The sequence below is a fragment of the Ceraceosorus guamensis genome, assembly GCF_003144195.1.
Source record: "Ceraceosorus guamensis strain MCA 4658 unplaced genomic scaffold IE81scaffold_20, whole genome shotgun sequence".
NCBI lineage: Eukaryota > Fungi > Basidiomycota > Exobasidiomycetes > Ceraceosorales > Ceraceosoraceae > Ceraceosorus > Ceraceosorus guamensis.
In genome coordinates, this window is record NW_020290015.1 from 78820 (window position 1) to 104458 (window position 25639).

At 55.6% G+C, this 25639-nt stretch overlaps 10 protein-coding genes across 10 annotated transcripts; 5 read left to right on the forward strand and 5 right to left on the reverse strand.

Moving 5' to 3' along the window:
• The first annotated feature begins 76 nt into the window (after positions 1-76).
• On the forward strand, positions 77-2441 carry IE81DRAFT_322435 (ALDH-like protein). The gene is made up of 3 exons (XM_025513641.1): positions 77-573; positions 710-2056; positions 2303-2441. The coding sequence occupies exons 1-3, from the start codon at positions 223-225 to the stop codon at positions 2315-2317; spliced, it is 1713 nt and encodes a 570-aa protein (XP_025370528.1). The 5' UTR covers positions 77-222; the 3' UTR covers positions 2318-2441.
• IE81DRAFT_322436 (hypothetical protein) lies at positions 2346-4988 on the reverse strand. Its single transcript, XM_025513642.1, has 6 exons — positions 3599-4988; positions 3329-3520; positions 3235-3252; positions 3066-3145; positions 2955-2997; positions 2346-2832 (listed from the first exon to the last, which is right to left on the reverse strand). Exons 1-6 carry the CDS (start codon positions 4784-4786, stop codon positions 2800-2802), a joined length of 1554 nt encoding a protein of 517 aa, XP_025370529.1. The 5' UTR covers positions 4787-4988; the 3' UTR covers positions 2346-2799.
• Positions 4989-5041: 53 nt separating this feature from the next.
• On the forward strand, positions 5042-7558 carry IE81DRAFT_88330 (actin-like ATPase domain-containing protein). Its single transcript, XM_025517719.1, has 2 exons — positions 5042-6627; positions 6714-7558. The coding sequence occupies exons 1-2, from the start codon at positions 5302-5304 to the stop codon at positions 7437-7439; spliced, it is 2052 nt and encodes a 683-aa protein (XP_025370530.1). The 5' UTR covers positions 5042-5301; the 3' UTR covers positions 7440-7558.
• A 55-nt stretch (positions 7559-7613) lies between these two features.
• Positions 7614-10468, reverse strand: IE81DRAFT_288804 (BOP1NT-domain-containing protein; the record flags this gene model as incomplete). The annotated part of the gene is made up of 4 exons (XM_025511786.1): positions 7614-8469; positions 8540-9222; positions 9291-10000; positions 10051-10468. 4 exons carry the CDS (start codon positions 10466-10468, stop codon positions 7614-7616), a joined length of 2667 nt encoding a protein of 888 aa, XP_025370531.1.
• Positions 10469-11703: 1235 nt separating this feature from the next.
• On the forward strand, positions 11704-13596 carry IE81DRAFT_322439 (ras-related protein rab-6A). The gene is made up of 6 exons (XM_025513643.1): positions 11704-12034; positions 12359-12529; positions 12675-12747; positions 12828-12939; positions 13026-13195; positions 13268-13596. The coding sequence occupies exons 1-6, from the start codon at positions 11984-11986 to the stop codon at positions 13330-13332; spliced, it is 642 nt and encodes a 213-aa protein (XP_025370532.1). The 5' UTR covers positions 11704-11983; the 3' UTR covers positions 13333-13596.
• Positions 13597-14986: 1390 nt separating this feature from the next.
• Positions 14987-16148, reverse strand: IE81DRAFT_88496 (hypothetical protein). The gene is made up of 2 exons (XM_025517720.1): positions 15830-16148; positions 14987-15752 (listed from the first exon to the last, which is right to left on the reverse strand). Exons 1-2 carry the CDS (start codon positions 15870-15872, stop codon positions 15208-15210), a joined length of 588 nt encoding a protein of 195 aa, XP_025370533.1. The 5' UTR covers positions 15873-16148; the 3' UTR covers positions 14987-15207.
• Positions 16149-17493: 1345 nt separating this feature from the next.
• IE81DRAFT_322442 (hypothetical protein) lies at positions 17494-19919 on the forward strand. Its single transcript, XM_025513644.1, has one exon. It carries the CDS (start codon positions 17829-17831, stop codon positions 19755-19757), a length of 1929 nt encoding a protein of 642 aa, XP_025370534.1. The 5' UTR covers positions 17494-17828; the 3' UTR covers positions 19758-19919.
• A 304-nt stretch (positions 19920-20223) lies between these two features.
• Positions 20224-20609, reverse strand: IE81DRAFT_273534 (hypothetical protein; the record flags this gene model as incomplete). The annotated part of the gene is made up of 3 exons (XM_025511432.1): positions 20224-20261; positions 20369-20416; positions 20513-20609. Coding segments are annotated over 3 exons (183 nt in total), but the record flags the coding sequence as incomplete, so codon positions are not given.
• A 1039-nt stretch (positions 20610-21648) lies between these two features.
• IE81DRAFT_88558 (putative polysaccharide synthase) lies at positions 21649-23685 on the forward strand. Its single transcript, XM_025517721.1, has 3 exons — positions 21649-21826; positions 21892-22021; positions 22099-23685. The coding sequence occupies exons 1-3, from the start codon at positions 21793-21795 to the stop codon at positions 23393-23395; spliced, it is 1461 nt and encodes a 486-aa protein (XP_025370536.1). The 5' UTR covers positions 21649-21792; the 3' UTR covers positions 23396-23685.
• Positions 23393-25316, reverse strand: IE81DRAFT_322443 (t-SNARE). The gene is made up of 7 exons (XM_025513645.1): positions 24943-25316; positions 24594-24847; positions 24438-24519; positions 24132-24358; positions 23941-24062; positions 23742-23856; positions 23393-23680 (listed from the first exon to the last, which is right to left on the reverse strand). Exons 1-7 carry the CDS (start codon positions 25163-25165, stop codon positions 23639-23641), a joined length of 1065 nt encoding a protein of 354 aa, XP_025370537.1. The 5' UTR covers positions 25166-25316; the 3' UTR covers positions 23393-23638.
• Between the last annotated feature and the right edge of the window lie 323 nt (positions 25317-25639).

Below are 25639 nucleotides of genomic sequence, written 5' to 3' on the forward strand. Positions count from 1 at the left end.
ATAAGATTTGCATTTGCATGCCGCATGGCGCGCGCGCGCGCTCTGTGGCGAAGCTAGTCGGTGCGCGCCTTCTTTCACTTTGCACGCACACTCAGCAGACTCGTGACTTGCCGTTCGTCCGCACTTTTGTCCCCCCACACTCAAGCGAGAAAGTAGCGCGCGCTCTGCATGCTTGTCTTCCAGCATAGGGTGACCCGCCAAATCTCCACACTCCAATCAAGAATGGCTACTGCGACTGCCGACCGCAATCGCAAATCTGCTTCAAGCGAATTTCTCCTCTGCCAACTCTGCCTTCTAACCTCCACCCACCACCTTACTTCGCTGTCAGACCCCGAATCACAGCATCACGAGCTTCGCCTTGATAGTCCCGCTTTCACGCTACCTCCGCCACATCCAATCATGACGTCCGCAGTCTCGACTCAAACACCCCAGCAGGTGGCACAGCTGGAGTACACTCCCATCGACACTATCGCCGGTATCAATGCAGAGCTTCGCAAGAACTTTCTTACTGGCAAGACGAGAAGTTTGGAGTACCGCAAAGCTCAGCTGAAGCAGCTCTACTTCTTGCTCAATGTAAGTAGTGCTCGAGTAGGAGTGTCCCGGGGAGACAGCAGTAGCTGCTGCACAGTGACTTGACGCTGCTCGCACGCATTCATACTGTGGCTTGCATCCCGCCTAATGCTCACTCCGCACATCACTTCACCATCAGGACAATGCAGAGGAGATTGCCAAGGCTATCAACAAGGATCTCGGACGTGCCAGCTTCGAGACCAATATGGCCGAGATTCTCGGCACCAGCAACGAGATCGTCGAGGCTGTGCACAACGTTGGCAAGTGGTCGAAGACCGAGAAGCCTTGGTCCGGCGTCGCCTGGGCGTTCCACTCTCCTTCCATCCGCAAGGAGCCAAAGGGCACCGTTCTGGTTCTCGGAGCCTGGAACTACCCCGTTTCGGTGCAAATCGGTCCCGTGATTGGCGCTCTCGCTGCTGGATGCACGGTTGTCCTTAAGCCTTCCGAGGTGGCACCACACTCTGCCAAGCTCTTTGCTGAGCTCTGGCCCAAATACCTTGACCCCGAGAGCTCGCGCATCGTCAATGGGGCAATCCCAGAGACGACGGCCTTGCTCGATAGCCGATGGGAGCACATCTTCTACACTGGTAACGGAACAGTTGGTCGCATCGTCGCCGAGAAGGCTGCTAAGTGGCTCTGCCCCACCACTCTGGAGCTCGGTGGAAAATCCCCTGTCTGGATCGACGACTCTGCTGACCTCAAGATCGCAGCTCACCGTGTTCTGTGGGGCAAGGCTGTTAACGCTGGACAAACCTGCATTGCTCCTGACTACATTCTCTGCACCAAAGCCACGCAAGACAAGCTGGCCGTCCAATTCCAGAAGGCTGCTGAGGAGTTCTGGCCCAAGAGCAAGGGAGGCGTTATCAAGAGTGATGATTACGGGCGTGTGATCAACGTTGGTCACTGGAAGCGCCTGAACCAGATGGTCGGCGGCACCAAGGGACGCATTGTGCTTGGTGGCGAGGGCGACGAGGCCAGCAAGTTCTTCGCACCTACTATTGTGGCTGACTGCAAGTCGGACGACCCTCTCATGTCTGGAGAGATCTTCGGCCCTGTGCTTCCCATCCTCCCTGTGGCGAATCTCGACGAGGCAATCCGCTTCATCAACTCCCGTGACCAGCCCTTGGCCCTGTACACCTTCGGAGGTGCCAAGTCGACTAAGAAGCTGTTCGAGGAGACGCGCTCGGGCGCAGCTGTCCAGGGTGACACCCTTCTGCACTTTGCGGTCGGAACACTGCCTTTCGGAGGCACTGGTCCTTCCGGCTACGGAATGTACCACGGCAAGGGCAACTTCGACACCTTCACCCACACCAGAGCAAGCTTAGACGCTCCTTCGTCTGGCGTCCTCGGCAAGGTCGTCGAGGCCATCATGGCTATGCGCTACCCTCCTTACACCTCCGCCAACCTCACCAAGTTCAAGCTGGCAACGCAACTCAGCGCTGGCTTTGGTCGCCCAAAGAACCCTCATGCTAGTGTGTCCCAGAAGGTAAGTCCTCGGGAGGTGTAATGCGGTGTAGCAAGTCGGAAGTGCGCCGCATTTGGTCGAGCCTTTTTTCTCTTTCAATCACCAACGCGCCAGTACCGAGTGCTGAGCTGTGTCCTTTCTTCGTTCTTCTCTTTGCTCTCTTGCTCCCTCGCTCCCTTGCTCGCTCGTCGGCCGATGAATCGCTTTTGCACGCCTAATTCGGCGCTCACTGCCTCTGCCCTCCCTCCCATCTCGCTCCCGACCAAGAGTCCAGTAGTCTAGGCTCTAAGCTCGGATTGATCGTTCTCGTACTCGCCATCGTCTTTGGCGCCCGACAACGAGGACTCATTGGATCGCCTTGACCTCTATCGCTGCTCCATCCAACATTGCTCCCAGACCAAGCTGCTCGTCGCTTCTTTCACTTCCAACCTTCTTTCCAACGAAAGGTGACGCTGAAATGGTTTCGAGATCTTCTTCGCATGTAACGCCTCTTCTCGATTTCTGCTTGCACTCCTTCTTAGCTGGACACCGCAACCAACGCGTTCACGAATTGTCTCGAGGCGAAATTTGTTCAACGTTTGATACAAAAGGCTGTGTGACCAATTAGCGACACAAAAAGTGCGGATGAAACATCAGAGCAAGTGAAGCCAAGCATGGATACGAAGCGGCTGCAGTCAAAGGTGCGACAGCGAACACAAGTCGATTTGCGGGAGTTTTCCCAGCGGGCAGAGCGGTGATTGAGGTTCAGGTTAGATCCGTTTCGATCAGTCCAACCTGCGCCTTTTGACATCCATGTTCTACGCCGTGCCACAGACCAGAGAGACGCTTAGGTCAGCGCAGATTCGAAAGAGCGTGGTGAGGCTGATCACACGACCAGCGATGACGATCGAATTTGCTCCATCTCCCGCCCTCCACTCACCTTCGAATCCTTCTTGCCTTTGCGATAAGCGTTCTTGTCGCGTCTGACATGACGTCACAAGGCTGTCAGCGTGGGGACGAGATTCAGAACGTGCCGCCAGGTATCGCTCACTTTCGATCTTTGAATTTGCGCGCCATGCCGAGCTTTACCTTGTGCGTCTTGATGTACTGTTCGGCTATAGACTCGGCATTCTGATGGAAGCAAAAAGGAGGGAGAACGTGCAGTCAGGCGCGATCGCTTTTGACATGGGCCACCGCGAGGTCCAGACAACGGGACTCACTTTTCGGAAGACTACCAACTTTGGTTGCATGATCAGAGCGTTGCCCAACGTCAGGATGAAAGGTAGGAGCATCCATCATGAGCACGACTCTCACCTGGTTATGCGATTTCCACTGCGCGTCTTTGACGTCTTCTTGACCATGCTCCTTCTCTAGCGCCTCGATGGCTGTCGACACGGTTGCCGAGGGCTCAGCTTTTGTCTCGGCTTTGACTTGCGGCATCTGGCCGGTTTCAATGTACTGCTCCAGATCCTGATCCGCGTCTTCCCCTTCGTGCTCAAAGTCGAGCTGCATCGTTTATTTGCGCGGGTCGTGGTGGTCAGCGTGGAACCTGATGAATCGGAGAAAGTGTGCACACTCGCTCACTTGGGCTTCTGGTGCATCTCCCTCATCACTCGAGTCAGAGTCCTCTGCTTGTACATCTCCATCTAGATTTTCCTCCTTCGCTGCTGAGCCATGTGCTGGCCGTGGCTCGGTCAGATCGATGACGTCCGGCTCCTCTTTCACGCGAATGTTGTTGTCGTATGTGCCAGGCGCCTTGCCTTTGCGCATCTCCACAAAGACTACCTCATCTTCTTGCTCCTCCTCCTCATCTTCAACTTTGGCCTTCTTATTACCAGATTCTAATCTTTCAACCTCTTTCCGCCGCGCCTTCTCTTCCTCCTTGATGCGCTTGCGACGTTCCGCTTTCTCGTGCGCAATGGCCGCTTTTTCTTCAGCCTCCTTCTCATCCTCCGCCATGTCGTACAAGCCGTTGGCGATGCCGGCGAGGTATGAGTTCTTTGCTAGCGCGCCTTTGAAAGCGTCTTTCGCTCCGTAGCACCAAACCTGAGCCTGATTGAAGCACATTTCGAAAGCCATTGCGCTCGCTGAAGAATTGGTTGCCAGACCGTAAAATGTCCATTGCATGCGATCTTGCTCCCCTCTGCACTTGTAGTATCGCTCGGTATAGCACTTGCAATCGAAAAAGACGGTCATGGCAATGCTCATCGTGCTCATCCACAACTCCCTGTTGACGCCCTTGCCGCTGGTTGCGGTGACCCAAACGGTGCTCTGACCCGCTCTGCTCAGATCGGATTCTCCTTCCGCATCTTGGCTGACCAGTATATCGCTTTGAAGGATGTTGAACCTGCTCATGAGCCTATTGCTTATACTCATCGCCTGCTTCGCCTCCGCCTCTCCCGTATTGGGGTGTTGAGCGAGAGAGAGAGCCTTTTTGATCCTAGCCAGCACACCTTGGTCGATGGTAGAGGCACGTGTTGGATTGTCGGACGAAGAGATGGCGCTGCCTGTATCCGCCAGGGCGTGCACTCGAGCTCGATAGGGAACTTTTGGGCTCGCAGCCGCAGCCGCAGACTTTCCCTTCGCACGCCGTCGTGGTTCGGACTTGGGCTTGTCGACCTCGTCTTGAACATACTCCGAATCTGAAGCGGACGTACCGCCAGATCCCGAATCGGATGCATCGTCGCTATCCTCGTCGTACAGTCCGACGTCGTAGTAGTAATCTTCCTCCTCCTCTTCCTCCTCCTCCACCTTTGCTTGCCTTTGCACCATGCTGATTGATACACTTGCTACTGCGAAATGAGAGTCCCCCCCCTAAACTGTACCACATCAACCTCGGTGAAACGCCTGCGGAGCGATGGGAGAGGTCGGAGAGAGCGTGCGCACCTACAGCATGGATGTATGCGGCTGTGCTGCAGTCGAATCCCTACAAGCGCATAACTCTATGCACGCAGGCCAATCTTGGAATGGTGCGCCTATCTTGAATCTTGATTCGATCACAATTTGAATTCACTCTCACACCTGTCACGAACACTCTTGACTCCAAACTCGATTTAACTCGCGGAATCACACGCGTCACGTGTGTGATGAACGCGTCGGTTGAACAACCAACCATACAGAACTCAAATGAAGCTCACCCGTGCATGCATGCAAGCTTCTCATTGTGATTGCATGTCGCTCTTGCAATCTCGGACCTTTCAGGCCTCATCATTCACGACTGACAAGCTTCCGCGCTCATCACAGCATCCGCACCTGTTGGGTGTACTGCGCGCTGCGTTGCCGCCACAATGTCCACCGCAGCCGAGGGAAGCTCTCGTCATGCAGGCACAGCTGTTGGCAGCAACCCGCTCCGATCGCCAACGCGAACAGCAGCTACACGCAGTTCAGCAGCTCGTCAATCGACAGGCGGACGCTCGAGTGCGGGCGGAGCGAATGTGGGCAGCGCAGTTCCCAGCCCTTCTCTGCATTCCAGACAGCGACAGAGCTTGTTTGGAGAGAGCGATAGGGTGGTGCTGGATATCGGCTTGTCCATCGCTAGGTACGGCTTTGAGGGCGAATCCAGACCCCGCGGCTTGCTCAGCACATCGCAGTACAGCCTATGGACTCCAGACTTTTGGAAAGGATGCAAAGACGAGAGGGCGAGAAGAAGCAGAGAATTAGACTTGCTCGTCAACATCACCAAGCTCCTCAGGGTCATCTTTCACGACCTACTGCTCGTCGATCCGCGAGGCAGGAGGATCGTTCTGGTGGAGAATGCCCTCTTGCCTGATTATGCTGCTCGCACGCTGTGCAAAGTGCTGTTCAGCAATCTCCAAGTCGCGAATGTCGCCCTCTTGCCCGCTCCGCTCATCAGCTTGCTGGCAGTCGGTCGCATGACAGGTCTGGTGCTGGACGTGGGCACGCACCATAGCCGACTCACTACAGTGTACTACGGTCGATTGTTGTCATCCAGACCAGACATACTCGTCACGCGGCGAGGCTCTGTAAGGCTAAAAGCGAGGCTTAAGAACTTGCTAGTGTACTTTGGAAGGTATGTTGCCGCCACGCCCAGCACCGCCAGCAGGAAGCAGCGGACGTCAAAGATCAAGACAGAGTTGCTAGATGATGCCTTCTTGGATGACATCATCGCCAAGGCGATCTTTGTTGCGCAGAAGCCTATCGAGGACGTCGAGGAGCAGCGCCGCAGTGAGATCGCAGATGTAGACACTTCGGACCAAGCCAGGCCCGCCGCAGCTACTCCCGCGCAGTCCACATTTGCTCTCACGCCGACGTCTGGCCCTCAAGCATCCTCTTCGGCCTTGGATATCGAAGACGGAGCTTACGATGAGAGCAAAGACGAGGCGTTGATGCGTCAGCTGCAATCCCGCTACGCACACACGTCCAGAGCAACTTCGCTCATCCTGCCCGTGCCTTCTCGAGAATTGTCCGACCCTCACGCGCCAGTCTTGCATAACAGCACGACGAGCTCTGCCTCGCAACAGCAGCAGAACCAGGCCAGTGGAGTCATTGTCGTGCCCAATTGGATCAGAGAGCGCGCAGTGGACGTCCTCTTTGAGCCTGGTGATGACGACGAGAAGAGTTTGCCCGAAATGATCTGTGATGCTTTGATCAATGCGAGTTCATCTGGGCCGTGTGTTGGCTGTTTGTAGAGTCGAGCGCTAATGATGAGCCCTCAAACCTCTTCGCTCCCATTCGACAGCTGCCCATCGACATGAGGATACCGCTCGCGAAGCAAATGCTGGTCACTGGTGGCGTTGCTACCATGGCTGGCTTTGCACACAGGCTCAAGGAAGAAGTGACGCGTCTGCTGGACAATTGCACCATCGATCAGCCTCACTCCGTCGCACTCACAGTGCCTCGCGTTGGAGCATGGTCCGGCAAATCCGAAAAGAGTGCTCGCAAGGCATCTCGAGCCTTAGCTGACAAGGACCTCAATAAAGCTCAAGTCGGCGCAGGAGGGATGGATGATCAAGACACTCGAGGAAAGGATACCACGGAGCGCAAAGCCCCACCGAGGGAAATCATGCGATACGCTCCTATAGCTCATCTGTGGCAACACGTCTCGCTGATGAACGACCACATGCCCTACATTCATTCCAACGGTCAAGCACAAGGTGGGGATGCCCCAGCATTCGCCCCAAATGTCGTCGCTTGGGTAGGTGCCAGCTTAGCAGGTAGCATTCGCACCACCTCCCTCTCCGAAAGGACGAAGGAGGCGTGGGAGGAAGCTGAAGCGCAGGAGCGGGAAAGGCTGAACAGGGTGGGCGCGAACGACGATGCGGCTGGTGCTAGACCATTGTTTGGATCGGGAAGGGGAAGCTTCGTCGGTGTCGTTGGCGGCATTCATACTGGCGCTTGGGGCGCGCTCTCAGCGCACCTCAGAACCGGTCCCAGATCACCCGCTCCCAATCCCACCGCCAGGTAACCCCGCACATGCGCCTCTCTCCATCATCCTACATACGCTCATATCACTCAAAAGCTGGTCGCAATTTGTGGAGCGATTTCTGCATCACAGGCACGTGCTGAGCATTGCATTCGGTGACTTGTGCGTGAAGCAGCTGTTCGGGCGTGTCGATCATTGCGGAATCGCGAAGCATCCTCAAATAGTCCATAGGCGCGCCTCACCATCCGCGCCGGCAGTGGCGAGCCATGGTTGCGTGGGATGCCACTTTGCGTCGAGAATGCCCAAACCTGCCGACACGCTGTGTCCTCTGAGTACCTTGAGCGGAACGAGCAAAGGAGCGGTGGTCAGATCGTTGTAGACTGTTCCGTGCAGCACGTGAGCCGTGCCATCGTCGCTGACGCTGGTAAACAGCGGGTAGCTATGGTGGAAGGCGACTGCTCGAAGAGCTCGAGAGTGATAACGCAAAGTCTTGTATGGTCGCGTAGACAGCTCCATGTCGAACCATACGAGACGTCTATCGTAGGAGCCGATGATGAGATGCTCGCCGCGAGGGTGCACGTCCATGCTGCTAATGTACTTGACACCAGGTTGCAGCGTCTTTGTCAGTGCCTGAGCAGCCAGGTCGTACACTCTGATCAATCTCTGAGTAGCGACGAAGAGGTGTGGCCTTAGAGGATGGAAGACAACCTTCTGCACGGAGCTTCCCTTGCCAGCCCTCGCGAAAGGCGCTTGCGTCCTTTGCCTGGATATTTGGTGGATGAGGACCGACGATGAGCCGGCATCGGATGCTACGGTAGCTAGGTAGTCTCCCTTAGCGTGCCATGCAAGCGCTTTTGGAGTCCCACCGACCTCGATCAATGCAGCCACGCCGATGGCCCTTTGACCATCCGTTGGGCGAGTCCACTTGGAAGCTGGTGCTTTGGTTCCGGCAGGTGGATTCGAAGCTTCAGCTGGCTGGTAACCAGCAGTTGCGTACAGGAATGAAGGCGTTTGTGTCGCTGCATGGCCTGGCGTGCACTGCGGCGGTGCGACGAGCAGTACTCTCCCAGTGCTACAAACAGGGAGTCGGCTGTATGATAAGCGAGCAGATTTGGGAAAGAGAGACATCCGCGGCTACATACCTGGTGGCTGCAAAAAATGAGTAGCTCTTGTTGGGGCACCAATCGAGGCCATAGACGGGCGCTCGATCTGCTGCTGGGGCACCGGCCCACACGTCCCACACAGCGGCACACCTACCAATGGCGGTGTCCCACAGCCTGACTCTACCGTCCTCCGCTCCAGTGATGAGCCATTGCCCTCGCGGGTCGAACGCAAGACACCTTACCCTGATCCCGCCGGGATGAGGATAGACGAGGGATGTAACAGTCGGAAATGGCCTCAGTTCTCTGGGAGCTGGGAGTTTGGGTATCAGAGATTCGGCATCCTTAATGTCCAGCTTGGCTCTGCGCATACGTGGAGCCATGTAGAGATCAAGACAACGCTCGAAGCGCTCTTTGAGGCCGTCTTTGTACCCAGGAATGAGGCGGAACGATCCATACTTCGCGGGCATGAAAGTCATCTTTCGATCTTCTGGTTCGGCGTCTTCCCACTCTTTGCGCTCCTGTTCGGAGAACAAGTATTCCGCTGGAGGATTGTACGACTCTGCATGGGTTGGCAAGGCTTGCTTGGGAGCTGGCATGTGCATAGGATGATCGGCACGAGGCTCGTCCGAATCGTTCCAGATGTTGTAGAACTCGGGCTTGACCTCTGGAGGCGCGCGGGAAGTGATCCTGCCCTGTCGAATCGCTCGGACAATCTTCATCACCTGTGAGATGCAAACATGTGACTGATGAGCTCTAGTCCCTCGCGAGCCGCCTCGACATTCCGGCTTACCTTCTTGTGCTCCCATTTGCTCGGTACGAACCGGCTCTTGGGCTCTGGCCTGTTCGTGAGTGGCATGTCCAATTGCTTGCCTGGTCCCGTGTACCATGGCTGGTAGTCGGCGTACTGGTCATACGCAGCGTCCGGAATTTCGCCTTGCTGTAACCTGCGAATGATGTCGAGCTCCTCATCGCTCAACTTGACGTTCTTTCCTGTCAAGCGATCTTCTGCACTCATCCAACTGTCAGGATCTTCTTGTGTAGCCAAAAAGCGATCGAGCTCGTCACCTTGTGCTGGTCGCATGACCTTCTTGCCATTGACATCGTAGCCAATGTGCGGCATGTCATCGTACCATTCAATCGGCACGTTGCCAATTCTGTTTGGCGCATCCTCTGTGCTATCGTCGGAATCGTAATCCGCCTCGATCTTTGGATATACGCGTTTGGGCTGTCCGGTTACTGCGCTAATCCTAAATTCGCCTCGCGCACTTCCATCCGCGTTCTGATTTTTGCGGAAGATAGAAGGGGCAGCCTCCGACTCGGTCTGCCCCAGCGAATTGTAGGTGGGTGCGGTCTCGTCAGGCTTGAACGTGTGCCTAGCGACCATGTCGTCCAGATTCCGCTGTACCTCCGAGTCTGATGCTGATGCCTCTGCCAGCTCATCCGCCAGAGCTATAAGTAGGGTACAGCGCTGGGATGAGTTTCGATGATCGAGGCCAGGTCCTTTTACCCAGGGGCCGCTGCGAAAGCAAGGCATGCATTGATGCACTCACCATCCTCCTCATCCTCGTCCCAATTGTCGACTTCTTCGCTATCAAAGCCCTCTTCGGACTCTGCCTCCGAGCCATCAACTACATCCGCATCACTTCTTCCATCATTCTCATCTTCATTGCTACCTTCTTCCGTACCATCCTCGACCTCGCTAAGCTCGGGGTCGATCTCGGGGAAAGCGTCTACGCCTTCATCATCCTCTTCTAGGTCTTCTTCAACGTCCTCGTCATCGAGATCCAGCGCGAGCTCTTTCTCCGCTTGTCTCGGCCGGCTCGCCGCTGACGCCTTCTGTTCAAGAGGCAGACTGACCGATGACTCGCCGTCATTCTTCGTCGAGGCAGCTACATCACCGCCTCTGTGATCGCGCTTGCGACCCGCTGACCGCCCTGAGCTACCAGCCAAGCTGGCAACAGGCGCCATGGTGCCTAGGCGACCCTGATTGCGCCCCTTCAAAATTTCTGCTCTTGCGTGCCGTGGCGAGCCTGACGAAGTTGCGTGATAGGGTGGGAGCAGTAGAAGTGAGGCAGGGCAGGTCTGCTCTTCTTGCAGGGATGATCGAGCGGTTTACGAGTTGCGAGAGAAAGCATTCCCAAAATTTCTGCTGCAGGAAAACGCGCCGCCAGGACTTTTTTTTGGCCGGTAGGTACCTCCGCTTCCAGTCGGCGGCAGTCCAAATGCTCGAGAATATTGCAAGTCACGCGCAGCTCATCGTGTGCGCGTGTGCATGCAGGCAAAGTCACAACAGAGTCGTGAGTCACGAGTGTCAACTTCTTTGATCGCTATAGATCACTTGCTTCAAAAAGCTGCATAGGCTGCTGTGGTGTGACTGTATGCGGACATCTGTTGACACTGCAGGGCTGGCGCAGACACTGAAACTCCATAGCTTGAAATTTAAAGCTCTCTGAAGCGAGACGCTGTGTGGCGCATGACCTGCAGCAGAGAGCAGTCACGCGGCGCGGCGGGAAGCTGTGGGCTGACGGGGCGTTGTGATGCATGCATGCATGCATGCATGCATGCAAGTCGTGCCTTCCAGTCGTTCGATGGAGCACGCGCGCGATACAGCGCAGAGCGCACTCAAAGACTGCTGTGTGCATGCCAGGCCTGCCGTGTTCAAGCAGCGAAGCGGCAGGAGCGGCAACTTCAGCAACGTGCTTTCGCGCCCTGCATGGATCGATATCGAGAGGGCTGAGCCGGCCGGATTCAGCAGAAACACGCACCAGCGCCTCCGGGGTGAGCTGGTGGATGCGTGTGCATGTGCGCATGTGCGAGCGTGTACAGCAGCACGCACATCAGCCATGGGTACGCATGCAGCAGGCGCGACACGCGCGCATGGCGAGACCAAAATCACGAGTCGCGGCGTGAGTGGCAGTCATCAGTCGTGAGTGAGTCTGTGAGTGGTGACGAGTGAGTGCGTGAGTGCTGGGAGTCAAGAGTCGAGAGTATGTGAGTCTGTGCAGAGTCTTGTTGGGTGTGCTGAATCGTGAATCAAATGGGCGGCGCCGAAGGATTTGTGATTTCACGATTGTGATTGTGCACAGCATTCACGATTCAACTCGCATTCCAAGGTGCACACGTATCGCGCAGTTCATCCCCTCGCTACGCCTCCAACCTCGTCAACTCGTCCCCACCCACCACGATCCGTAATTGTTCTTGCACACCAAAAGATACCAGCAAGACGTTTCTCACACATTTGCCGATCAGATCAATCACGAATCTGGGTGCGTCAGGCAAAAGAACGCTCATCCAGTAGGAAAGAGAGAGAGAGAGAGAGAGAGAGAGCTCTCATATTGTCTCATCTCGGAAGGTCACTCCGCTGCACTCGGACAGGGAACGGTTTGGAGCAGCATATTGCCACATCCAGCGGCTTCATAGCGAATCAGCTGGCACGGCAAGTGTATCAAGCCTCACACAGTTTGCTTAGCCCACTGGCCCAAGATGTCGACCCCGACCACCGCCGAGTTCGGTCACCCCCTGCGCAAATTCAAGGTGAGCATCTCCTTGCGAAACTGCTACAAAGCCAATGTTGCACGCTTCCGAAACAGGGAGGGAGATTTTGAGAGATGTTAGAATGGAATGGTGCCGTAGACTGGTGAGGATTGAAGGAGGTGCAGTGACGAGGAAGAGAAGGACCCGAGATCGCTGCAACTGTGTGCTTGTCAGAGGCTTGCGCTTCCGGCACTTAGCAGCTTGTCAGCGTTGTCAGCGTACGGCCAAATTGGATGTCGATTGGCCGCGAACTCTTCAGAGACGTTAAACCCGGGCAGCCAGGTCACCAAGCTTACGAGACACTTCGCCATCCCGCTTCTCTAGCTTGTCTTTTTGGGCGAGCAGAGCGTGGGCAAGACATCCCTCATCACCAGGTTCATGTACGACACTTTCGACAACACATACCAAGCGACTATCGGCATTGACTTTTTGTCCAAGACAATGTACCTCGAGGACAGGACAGTCAGATTGCAACTGTGGGATACTGCTGGACAAGTGAGTTGCCGGGATACGTTCCTCTGAAATCAGCGCCATGCTCGGCAGCGCCAAGATGCGGGACCGAGCGATACGGCTACGTGCTCGCTCTGCCAAAGGCGGTAATTCTCTGGCACCAGCTGACGAGCTAATCTTTCATTTACAGGAACGTTTCCGGTCTCTTATTCCCTCCTACATTCGTGACTCATCAGTGGCAGTCGTGGTCTACGACATCACCAGTAAGTGTGCTCCTGACTCAGCCTACGTCCCGCTTCGGATGCTCAGTCTCTTATCCCTGCAAATCTAATCGCCTCTCTAGACCGAGCATCTTTCCAAAACACAAGCAAATGGGTGGACGATGTGAGGGCTGAGAGAGGTAGCGATGTCATCATTGTGCTGGTAGGCAACAAGACAGACTTGAACGACAAGCGGTGAGTTGATAAAGGGTAGGAATGCGTCTAGCTCAGGCGTGATGTCTCACAACCTTGCCCCTTTCGCCCTTGGTGCGCATGTCCAGTCAAGTCACTACCGAGGAGGCTGAGAAGCGAGCGCAAGAGTTCAATGTCATGTTCATTGAGACTTCGGCAAAGGCTGGGCATAACGTCAAGACACTATTCAAGAAGATTGCACAAGCTTTGCCCGGCATGGACAAGGATGCGACTGCTGAGGGTCAGCAGGGAAACAAGAGTGAGTGCTCGCAGCGTTGTTGGTGCGCGTGCCGCCTCGGTCACGCGACTGACTTTTCCCGTCCCGCTCAAGTGATCGATGTCACTGCTGCACCAGCCCAGACGACGATGGAGGATGGAAGCTCCTGCAAATGCTGAAGGAGGGGAGAAAACGTTGATGCGACTGCTTGTATATTTGGCGCTTCGAGGGGCAAGTTCGACATGCCTTGAAGTCCAGTGTAATGTGGAGGCGGGCAGTGTAGCCTAGCGCTGCGAGGGGCACGGCTCTGCTTCCCCAAGCGAATCAGTTCTGGTGTCCTGCCCACCCCAACTTCAACCTCAATGTCATTGTTTGGCCTTTTGCTGAGTGTGGACTGATCATCGCAGGACCAGCAGAGGAATGAATGGCGATTTTTGGCACCCAGCGCGCACCTCAGAAGGTGCCTATCTAAGCTTGCTTGTCGACCTGCGAGCTCCAACTTACTCTCTTGCCCTTGAACAATTTGGGTAGTTGGCGACCAAGAGCGCGCACGCATCAGGTAGCATTTACATCTGCTACCGTGGACGTTTCTAAGGTTGAAGAAGCATGCCTTCGCTGCTCAAAGCCGGGATGACGGCTTTCGAGTACAAAAGCACACGAGGTACCGGAGCCAATGAGTTGTGGTGCTGATACCGTCGACAAATGGCTCGCAGAGGTGTTTGACAGACGCAGCAATTCTTCTTCAAGTTGCCTTGAGTCGAGAGTCAGAGTCAAGAGTCTGTGTCCGTCATGCGAAGACAGCACGTGACTCGTCTTGCATTGCTTCGACATTTTGATTCAAGATTTTGATCAAAGTCCGCTTTGATGAAAGCTCAAGAACAATCTTGCTTCATGCCGATGAAGTTCTTCTTGGGTTGGATGAAGAGCTGGGCGCACAAAAGCTGAAAGGGACGATGCCAAAACATTCTAGAATGCAGCCGGGGCCTTCTTGCCGCCGTCCGGGCCGGGCGGTGAGGTGAATATGCGTACTACATCTGCGATCGCAGCAGCATCAGGCGTGAAATGCGCAGCGGAAAGCCGCCAAAGGCTGTGGGAGCTCTCGTCTAGCTATTTCGCGTGTGAACCTTTTTTTTTCTTTTTCTTTTTTTGTGCGCGTGTGGCCTGCTGCTGCATGGGCGCGATGCTCGGGTTCGCAGTCACGAGTCAAGTGTACACGGAGGGGGGGGGGGCCGCATAAATGACGCAGTTTTCTTGCGCGCTCCGCACTATCTGATGGCGCTAATGCGCTCCTCGATCCCATTCAGATTTGACGTCCCATCTCCCCTCCTCCTCCTTGCCTGTTGCCAACGTGAAATCGTGAATTGCCTCGATGCAGCATCGCCTCATCTCGGCGAAAATGACGTCGCAGGCAAAGAAGTCCCATGCAGCAACGTATAGGGCAGAGATCGCTCGCCGCCATTATTTGCCCAAAGAAGGCTCTCACAGAGCCAGTCGCCAGTCGCCAGTCGCCATTCGCCAGTGACGATGCGCTTCGGCGACACCAGCCGGATCACGAGCAGTTCTTTTGCTGCAGGACGACAAAATTTCTGATCAGCTGATTTCTTGGCTCCCATTGCGCGGACCCGAAGCGAGCACAAGCGCTGACGAGATCCACAAAGTGCGTGCGTGGGCCCCGGAATCCTGTTGTCTGCATCGTCATCGAGTGTCTGAAGCGCAACGAAATAGAGCTCTGCGCAATAATTTCAAACACAGCTCTTGCCCTTCCTGCTGGGCCATTGAGGTCATGTCTGCTAAATCCCACACTGGTTGGCTCGCCGTTCGCCGTTCGCCGAGGCCAGCACGGCGTCTAAATCTTGTGCTGAGCTTCAAGTTGTCTCGCTCCTGTTCGCCACCCCTCTGGAAGCGAGCTCTTCAAGAATGTACACGTCGGGTGCTCCAAACTTCGAAGCGTCATTGCCCCCCGTCGCAGAGCACAACAAGCCTGATTCAGAGCGACCGACCTCGTCTTGCTTCCAAAGCGAAGATAATCCGATCGAATGCGCGTCGAAAGTAGGCTAAGGCAAACTTTGCAGACCTTCTGTTGACGTCGTTGACGCCTGTGACAGCAGAGCTGAACAAAGCTTCAACGTTCGTTTGCCTCGCCTGCAATGCCTTGGAAATCGGAGCCAAGAGTCGTTAGAGCCCAGTGCCTGCGCTAGCTTCTTTTGAAAAGGGGACAAATTCACGCTCAGGTCCGGCCTGACGAATGGATGCCTGCGCAGAGCTGAAGCATCTGTGAGCTGGTCGCTCAAAGGCGTGATGCGCGAGGACTTGAATGTGCTACTTGTTGCAGCGAAACGGCGGTGCATTTCACAGCTCGCGCGGGCTTTGATCCGATGCGAAACCCAAAAAGAGAGCTGGCCAGAGGTTACGAAAGTGCTCTCTTGGTGCGTTTCTTCTTGTGCCGCGGCGTCTCTTCCAGGGCCACCCGAAACAAAAACCTTGGTTTCCCGCGTATTTGGTCGATCGTGATGCTTGCGTGCTGCAGTCTGCGCCTGAAAGCTGCTGCTGTAGACGTAGACATGGCCGGAGAAACATTCGTGCTTCCGCTGGTACTGTGCTATCGTATGGTAACTGATCGATGATCAGTGAGAAGATCGATTGCTGCGCATATCGGAAGAGATGGTGGGGGCTCACATAGCTGACATGCTCCTTGGCAGCTCGCGCTAATCTTCTTCATTCATGTTAAGTACCATGTGTCCATCGACCTTGTCCGTCTTTGCAAACCCCTCATTCCACAATAGCTGAATCGTTCAGTCAAGTCATTCCTCAACTTGCCTCGTCATCATCCCGACAACGCCACCACTTTGCCCCAGCTCGTTCGACCTGCGAGCAACGTGGCCTCGTACAACACAGACTGGAACAAAGCTGAGTGTCGACGTCAGCAGCAAACATTGAGTCACTTCGACGTCATCCGTCAGCAACGAACATTGAGTCATAGACACAGGTGAGCCTACGAACCATTTGCCACTGCTTGGAGAATCGGAGCGCCTCCGAGCGCCGAAAGACATGGGACGATGACCGCTCATCACGTCATTCGGCGTTCGTGTGGCGAGGCAGAAGCCTGACTGGAAGTCTCGCGGTCCTCTTCGGCTGTCAATTGTCTGTCGGGGTCGAGGTTGCTACCTTACAGAAACGCAAGCGGCTTCGCAGAGAGACGCCAAGTGTTGTTGCTCCTGCAAGACTGGCTCGCAGCAGATGAGTGCCAGCATGGCATCTGCATCAGTCTCTGCTACTTCTCGCGGCGCTTGGCCCACGTCGATGGATCATTTGAAATTGGTTGGTGGGGACACGTTGACGGTTAGCGCCTTGCTCCAGCCGACCGAGTGTCGGTGGAGCGTGCATCTGTTAGCGGGAGTGGGAGCGTCGGGTTCCGTCATCTTCGCTAGTTGCGACCAGCAGGGTCGCCTTGTGGCCGTCCAATCACACAGCGCGCAATTGTCAGGCTATCCACCCGACCATCGAGCAATGGGCCGCACGGCCAATCTAAATCGTGATGGCAGAGCATCGTTGTGGCCTCTGCCGTTCACCAGAATCAATCTCCGCCCCCACTCCGCCTCTTAAAACGATGCCGGACCCGGCAGATTCATAAGAAAAAGGCTGACCAATCTTTCCTACATCCATTCTGCTTGCGTCCTCTCAAACAGATTTCGCCCGCAACATCGTCTTGGATCTGCATCCTTCCTCATTTGCGGAATCAGGCCACTTCGCTCCCCGTTGCGATCAGCTACATCACAGCATGCAAATTAGCATCACCCCTGCTCAAGCTCCGGTGAGTGCAAGCGGTGGTCTAGGTTCGCGGCAATTGGCGACGAGACGGCCAGGAGTGTGGTACGATTGGCCGACGAGACCGCGGCTCGGCCTGCTTGCTTGGCTTGCGAGAGCCACTCGCGCGGCTTCTTTTTGCGTCGATGTCGAGTTCGTATCCGTGCTTCACCATCGTCAAGGTCGAAGCTATACGGCCACTCATGCAGAAGTGCCGGCGGTCCTGGACAGGCACGCTGCGCCGCGCGCGGCCATGGCGTGGAGCGTTGAAACATATCCATCGTGGCCTATATGTCCGCGATGCGGGACGCGCTGCTTCGACTCGAGCTTCAATTAAGGTTTTCATCAAGTAGCGCGTCGCTCATTTCAAATTCAAATTCGTCTAATCACGAGTTTACAAAAAAGGCGCGGTGGAAAATGATCAGATCTGCGTCATCAGCGCATGTCAGGGGGGCGCGCGGATCGACGCTCCACATGCGAATTTGAATAAAGGCAAGGGCACAACGCAGGTTGGCCTTTGGCACGCGCGCGTGTAAGCCTATGCTGTACAGGCGGCTCGTAGCTCAGCACGTTCCTGCACGTCTTGCCTGATCTAAGCAAGATTTTGGTTTCCGGTGCTCAAAGGGCTTCTCCTTAGCCCTTGCCGTACCTCACTCATCGATCCGAACCGCAACTTTATTGGTCTGCGCACCGACGTTCGCTCATCGTCTTCAGGACAGCCATGCTGATTCCCTCGCTTCCCTCCTCTTTCCCGATCCTTGTACGATCGCGACATCCCCACTGATTCGTCGCGCTATTCCTGCAACGTCTCACACAACTTGCTCCAACTCTCGCTCTGGCCATCACGGCGTCTTTTCGAAATCATTGATCCATGGCCACATCCATCACTTCAAACCTACGCGGCACTATCGTCAATCGCATCTGCGACCTCGATCTGGGTCGACAGGGCCTCGTCGCCGCGCCTAGCGCCACCGGAACCGCACCAGCTCGGGTGGACATGAGCGCTTCCGCCGCCCCATCGAAGGGCACAACGGTCGACCAGGAGATCTACGACCTTCTTGGGGTAGGCTTCGGCCCTGCCAATCTGGCTCTCTCCATTTCCCTGCGCGAGAATGCCGAGGCTGCCGAGAGGGGCTTGCGCTTCCACTTTGTGGAGCGCCAACCTCACTTTGCTTGGCACTCAACCCTCTTGCTGCCAGGGAGCCAGCTCCAAGTCTCGCCCTTCAAGGATCTCGCTACCATGAGGGATCCCACATCGTCCTATTCGTTCGTCAGCTACCTTCACTCCATGGGTCGATTGGCCGCCTTCATCAATCGCGAAGCTACCATCCCATCTCGTCGCGAATGGAGCGCCTACCTCACTTGGGCCGCGAAGCGCATGGATGACTACGTCAGCTACGGGGAAGATGTTGAATCCATCGAGCCCGTCGCGGACACCAACTTAGCTGTTTCTGAAGGTGTCAAGCTGCTTCGTGTCACCACCAAGAGGCGCTCGGATGGTCATGTCAGAATCCGACTGGCTCGCAACATCACCGTCGGCGTGGGCGGCATCGGCCGTGTGCCTGCACCCCTTGCCAACGTCTACCCAGCTCAACCGTGGACTGCCAAGTCGAGGGTCATTCACACTTCCACCTTTCTGCCATCTCTTGCAGCCATCGCCCCCGTGCTCCGCACTCAATCCAAATCCCGCTCACTAAGGATCGCAGTCATTGGAAGCGGCCAATCGGCTGCAGAATCTGCTTTGCACTTGCACCGCACCTACCCCGAAGCGGACGTCAACATCATCTTCAGAGCATCGGCCATCGTCCCATCAGATGACTCGGCGCTCGTCAATTCGGCAGCCTTTGATCCGCACCGGACAGACACCTTCTGGCGCGCCGGATCCGAGGAACGAGCAGAATGGCTTCGCGAGTACAAGCGGACGAATTACTCAGTCGTTCGCAGCGATGTGCTCAATGCCATCGACGAAATCGTGTACGACCAGCAGATCGAGTTCGATGCACCGTGGCCCGGTGCAGATGGTCCCAGCAAAGGAAGACTCAACCTCCTTCCCAACACGCAGGTGGACATTTCGCGTCTGGTTGGGGAAGGTGATGACCAGCAGATCGAACTTACGACCTCTGACACCAAGCCAAACGCCGAGTCGGAGAGCAAGACTGAGCGCTTCGACCTGGTGGTGCTAGGCACTGGTTTCGAGAGGGCACCAGCATGCATGAAGTTCCTCCAACCCTTGGCAGCTCACTTCCCAGCCTTGGATCCCGAAGCCGACAAGCGTCGCGCAGAGTTGGGCTACCCGCAAGAGGTAGAGACCCTCGAGGCGAGACGTGCAGCGAACGAAGCCGCTGGCGAAAGAGCAGAGGAACGTTTGAGGGAGAGAGTGCGCGGGATCGCAAGGGACTACCATCTCGTTCCATACGCGTCGCAAGCGTTCAGCCCCAATCACAGAAGCGGCACCTCTAGCCCTACCAGCAGCAGCTCTTCTCGCACGCTCAGCGTCGACGCTACCAGTCGTGAAGGGGTTGCAGGCGCATTTCAACCGGGCGTCTTTGTGCTGGGTGGCAACGAAGCCACGCACGGTCTATCAGACTCGCTCCTTTCCATCATTGCGCATCGAGCAGGAGAGCTGACGAGCACGATCTTGGCACGGACTGGCAGTGTCCGCCGCGAGACTTCGTCCGAAGGCAAGATCTCGACCGCTATCCCTAATTCCGCGGTGACCGCCGATGCGATTCCAAAGGCGAGCGGCGAGTCGCTGATCAAGCCTTTGATCAACAAGGTCGAGTCCGTTCTGCACGCCTAGCCGCCCTACCAAAAATTCTGTTAGCCCAATGCAACTCCCCTTTATGCACCCACGAGTTGCACTCTTGCACTCTACTTTTACTAGATTGAAAGATTGTACAATAGCCGAGCAATAGCTCGAACGCCCCAGACGGAATAGGAATCGATCCTTGCAAACCCAACTAGTTGCGATAACGTCTGGTACAGCGTCTCGATGGTTCGCGCCGGGCGTCCTGGCGTGCAGCTGGACAAGCATTCTTGGTCTGATGAAAAGTGTTGTTGTACAACTCGGAAGCAGGAGCCCGTGCTTCTCCCGAGTGAGATGTTGAGCACGTAGTCACGGATAGACTGACGATGACGATGCGAGGCTAAGGCGACACCTTTTTGTGGAGCGCTGATGAAAGAGTTACTGTATGCCTGACTTCCTAATCCAGAGTTGTCTCGGCAACGCTGCTGCTTGGCGCAGCTCCTGCGGTCGATCGTGGATTTGACGATGGTACGGGGGCTATTGCGCCTTGAATGAGGTCTGCATGCGTGGGGATGGAGGAACTTACTTGAGTATGTGCCAGTCGCCCCAGGGGAGAGCGATTGGGGCTCAAAGGAGAATTGCGGGAAGGTACGTGGCCGACTCACCTTCGATGCTCGATTCGATCGCGTCGATGCGCGTCGACATTTCGCGCACTGAAGTGCGGTGAAAGTCAGGATACGTTGAGGCGAGGTCGGCAATCACGACTGGTCAAGATAGCACAAGCAGAATGCAGCCTTGAGCCGACTCACTTCTCGCCTCCACCTGTTGACTCATCTCTCCGAACCTAGCCTCTAGACTGTCAGCCAGCTTGTCCACCCATTCCGTGAGCTCGTGCGGGCTGGAGATGGCAGAGGCATCTGGAAGAGCATGCGGATCCGGTAGCGGTGGCGCGCCTAGACGAGGAGGTGCTGAAGTTGGCGGTGCGGATTGATCCGACTCTGTTTCCTGCTTCTGCACCTTTTGAACCAGCGGGGTGGGACGAGTGGGTGTGCTGTCCGATGCGTTGCCAGCAGAGGGACGCGCGCGAGAACTCGAGGCTAGTGGAGCTCGAGCTGTTGTAGCCATGATGGTGAAGGGCTGAGCTGTAGTTGAGCGAGCGAGATCCTGCACTGAGCCTCGTGATTGGACGCCGAGATGGTGGTCATGACAGTTAGCTGCAAGTCACGAGTCCCATTCTGACGAGTGTTGGTTTGGCTCGACTGCTGTTTGTTTTGTTTACGCTGCTGTATTTAGCTGCCTGTGCATCCGATGTGCGATTCACGAATCATGCACGCACGGCACTGCACATCACGCGGCGCGCCGGACGGTAGCGGTCACGATCGAGACACGTGAGTAGTCAGTCACGAGTGTCTCGATCGTGCGAGCCGAGCTCAACGCCTCCAACGGCGAATATATGAGGCGCATGCATCTCAGACCATTTTGTACTCATCAGCGACCAGCACCCGCTCATCCACCAACGTCCCTGTCATCAACACGCTGCGTGGTGCATAGGCTCTGCTTTGAGTCGTGCATTGGCTCTCGCTCTTCCGTTGTGGACCCAAGACTTCTGCCTCGCGCTCGCGTCAACGACTGGCTGGCCAGCTTCTCACACATCCGCAGGCGGGCGGTGCAGGCGTGGCACACGTTCCCAGCTGACTCGACCGACCCCCAACGGTCTCTCGAGCCCATTCGTGATTGCAGCCCTTCAATGCCAGCCCCATTTGCGCTCTACAGGGGCAACGTCTCGCCGCTGCTGCTGTAGAGATTTAGAGACGACCTCTTTGCAACATGCTGTGACGCAACCATTCATCTCGTCGTCTCTTTGCACCACGTTTACATCCTTATCGTCCCGACACCTGAGGTGCGAACCTCTCCTTCCACCATCCACTGCTCTTCTCTATTCATCATTTCGACGCTCGACAGTCTCGGGCTTCCGCAGAAGCGGCAATCGCTCACACGTCCTGAGCAGACGTAGTGCGAAGGCTCGCCTCGCCCGTTGGCTTTGACCCCACCTCACACCATTGGCTGTGCGGTTCCAAAACCCCTAGACATGCTATACCTCACTGCGGACAAGTTCCCGGTCTGTGAGTCTGCGGTGAGACCAACATGCGTCTGTGACATCTTCTTACGATCGCTACACGCTCTGCAGTCGTGCCATTCGGCATCATTGGCTTTTATCGATACTTTTGGTATATGATACGCTTGGCTGCTGCCGTTGTCTATAGACCCATTCCGCCTCCTCCTAATCCAACATACATCGCTGCAGAAGATGTGACAATGTGAGTAATGATTGTGGCCATCGCTCATCACGAGGATCAAGTGCCAGCCTCTGACGTGGGGTGGCTTCCACAATTAGCATTGTTCCCACTATCGACGCGGGAGAAGAGTTCAAAGAAGCAGCATTTAGCTGGTTGCAAGGATCGCCTGCTCAGATCATCATCGTAACGGAACACAAGATGAGAGGGCCCTTGCAAGCACTGGCAAATGAGGTCGACCCCGAAAGGATTACGGTTCTGACGGTGCCCAAGGCCAACAAAAGGTTGCAGATGGCTCACGGGATACGACACACGGCGACGGACATCATCGTATTCGCAGATGACGATGCCATTTGGCCACCCACCTTATTACCATGGGTCTTGGCCTGCTTCGAGGACCAAGCTGTTGGTGGTGTGGGGACGTCGCAGCGAGTCAAGCCTATCGGTCACAGGATGACAGTCTGGGAGACATTGGCAGCATTCAGACTGTCCATCAGGAATTTCGAGATTGCAGCTTCCACGCACATTGACGGTGGTGTGCCCTGCTTGTCGGGTCGAACAGCCGCGTATCGCACCGTCATTCTGAAGGATCCTGCTTTCCTGCACGGCTTTACAAACGACTACTGGTTGGGCAAGTATCTCCTCAATTCAGGCGATGACAAATTCCTCACCCGCTGGCTAGTCTCGCACGGCTGGCAAACATACATTCAGGTATGTCCCCAGGCCGAGCTGCTGAGCACAATGAAACCGGATTGGCGCTTCCTCAAGCAGGTCTTGCGGTGGACCAGGAACACCTGGAGGTCGGACATACGCAGTATCTTCAAGGAGAGGCATATCTGGACCTCCCACCCCTTTGTAGCCTACAGCATGGTGGACAAGTTCATCAATCCCCTCACCCTTTTGGTTGGACCTTGTTTGGTCGCCTACCTGATCGTCAAGAGCACGCGTCCAGTCGAAGACGGGGGATATCATCTGCCTGCATGGAACATCATCATCTCCTACTTTGTCTGGATCATGGCCACCAGAACGGCAAAGCTTTTGCCCCACTTGTGGTACAGACCTCAAGACATCATCTACGTTCCAGCTTTCATCCTCTTCGGTTACTACTTCTCCATCATGAAGATTTACGCGCTCTTCACTCTGCACGAGACTGGATGGGGAACGAGAGCGGGCATTGGCGAGCCCGAAAAAGCTGGTCAAGCTGCTGCTGAGGCGGATGTCGCTGGTGCGCCATACGCGGGCGAGCGCCCTCTCGCTGCTGCGCAGCACAGCGGTCAGAATGCAGAGTCGCGATCTAGCACGAGCAACGGCGCTAGGATGGGCGAAGCATACGCTCTCAAGTACCACCCAACGCAATATTCCCAAGATTCTGTCGAATTGGGAGCTCTGAGGAGATAAATTGCAGGCCGAGGCATCACTCTTGCGTACAGCCGTTGCACTCCCGTCATGGGCACAATTCAGCCCTATGCAGTACCAGTCCGATTTACCCTTGGCTGCCGGGAGGACGCTCGTACAGTTCCCGAATCCTTCAATCGCATCAACTATACCCCGCCTTTGCAGCTTGCAGTATGACGCCGTGGCGTGACTCTGCTGGCACGTGTCTGTCATCAATTTGCATGGCATTGAGACGAGGAAAGGGTCCTAGCTGAGAGCAACGAGTAACAAGAAAGTGATGATGACGGCCTGCGAGATGCGAGCGGAGTGTCAGCTTTGACTTGCGTCAGACTCGTCAGATGAGACTCACGCCAAAAATTTTGAGCATCAGCATCCGATTGGACGATACGTGATGCAGGTATTTGAGCAGCTCCCTCTGCGCTCCCTCCACGTTGAGCCCTACTTCTTCGACGTCGGCATCGATTCTGGGTCCGTGCCAAAAGTCTCCATGATCAGTCACTGCAAGAATGAAGACTGCTGAGTTCGCGCATCAACGCCATTTGTCTCACCTAGTGACCATTTCTCCTTGCTCTTGCACCATATGTGCCAATTGTCCAAAGATGGAGCCAAGCTCTGAAATGGTGCTCTCGATCGATTCAATTGCAGTGGACCGCTGCTGCATGTATGCATCCTGACGAAGAGCCCAAGAGAAGCGCCATCAACAAGTCGTCTAGCAAGCACACCTGCAATCGTGACTCACATTGCCTCCGTTCTCCATCAGCTCAAGCTGCTGCTGTTGTTGGCCCATATCCAGCGTCAGAAACTCCCCACCTCCTTTCGCCTTTGAATCGTACCCATCATAAGCTGCCTGCGTTGGGTCGTATCCTTGCTGGGGTGCTGATCTTGCAGCCACTTGACTTTGACTCGATCCAGCTCTGGGAGTGTAGAGCGGGGAGTCTGGTGGTACACCGAGGCGAGAACGAAGGACTATGATCGGGTGAGTTCTTTTGGCCTCAGCCGAATGCGCAATGATTCCGGACCGCATTTGCACGCTCGCAGCACTCACTCGAGTTGGCTTGAGGTGGTGCTGGAGCTGCTCCGCCGTTGAAGGCAAATTGGTCAGTCCGCTCTCTCGATGCTTTCATGTTCTTGTAAGCGTTGCAAATGTTGCCCTGTTAGCTACATTGCGCGGCTTCACAGCGATTTCATCTTAAAGACTCACCTTTGTCCTGACCTCCAACACTTCCTGAAAAGCGCTCGTAGTCCCAGCCAATCTGCTCTGGAGCAAAGTGACCACATTACCTCTGTGTTCTTCCCCCTTGTCCTTCTTGCCTGATGGCGCCGCCCTTTGATGCTTGCCGAAGGATTGGAGCTGACCCAGTTGTTGGTTGATCGACGCTAAGTCGTGCTTGATGATGTACGTCAGTTCGCTAATCTCGACGGGTCGATCGTCGAAGAGGGTCTTGCGCTTCGCCACTACAAGCGATGGCGTCGAACAGCAGTGTGCATCAGTCAGCAAGCTCCTCGACTCTTGCTCGACGAGCCAGCTGGGCGACCAACATTCCACTCACGCTCAGCAAGTCTTCCCAACTTGGCGCTCGTCTCTGCGATCTCCTTGGCCACAGATGCAGCCCTCTTTGCAAACTCGCTCCTTTCTGCTGGAGTCTTTTTGCGATTGTTCCCTCCATCAGCAAGCAGTCTGCTGGACGATCCAGAGGCTTGGGTGTGGGACTCTACGAGCGAAAGGAACTCGTGCGTGCGATCGCGATACCGCGCGGTAGATGCTGATGACATTTCGCAAGACGGAAACAATCGAAGGGGAGAGTCTGGACGTCGTGGCAGATGAATAGAGAGAGATCAGCGCAAAGAGGTATGGTGCGGGCTAATGGGACGATTCACGCTGGGGGTTTTGGGTTTGTCGGTGGTGATAGTTGTACACCACCTGCCTGGTCCCTGTGCTGATTTCTCCTGTAGATTGACGCGCGGCGGGCGACTCCAGCACGCGGTGAGTACGGCAGCAGCATCAGCAAGACAGGCAAGACAGGCCGAGTGGCTCGCTCCATCACGAATTGTTGCGCGCAGCGCCGCGCAAGCGAATCTCGAACCAAAATCATTGAACGGGCGAGACGGTCACGTGCTAGCTTCGGCACGCGTGCGCCTCCACATGCTGGTGTTCGACAGCATGCCATATACTCGTGACTGTAGCTGCGTATCCTGTTGGGGTTCACGAGACAAAGTTTTCTCAAACGCAGCCTCCGGCATACACGT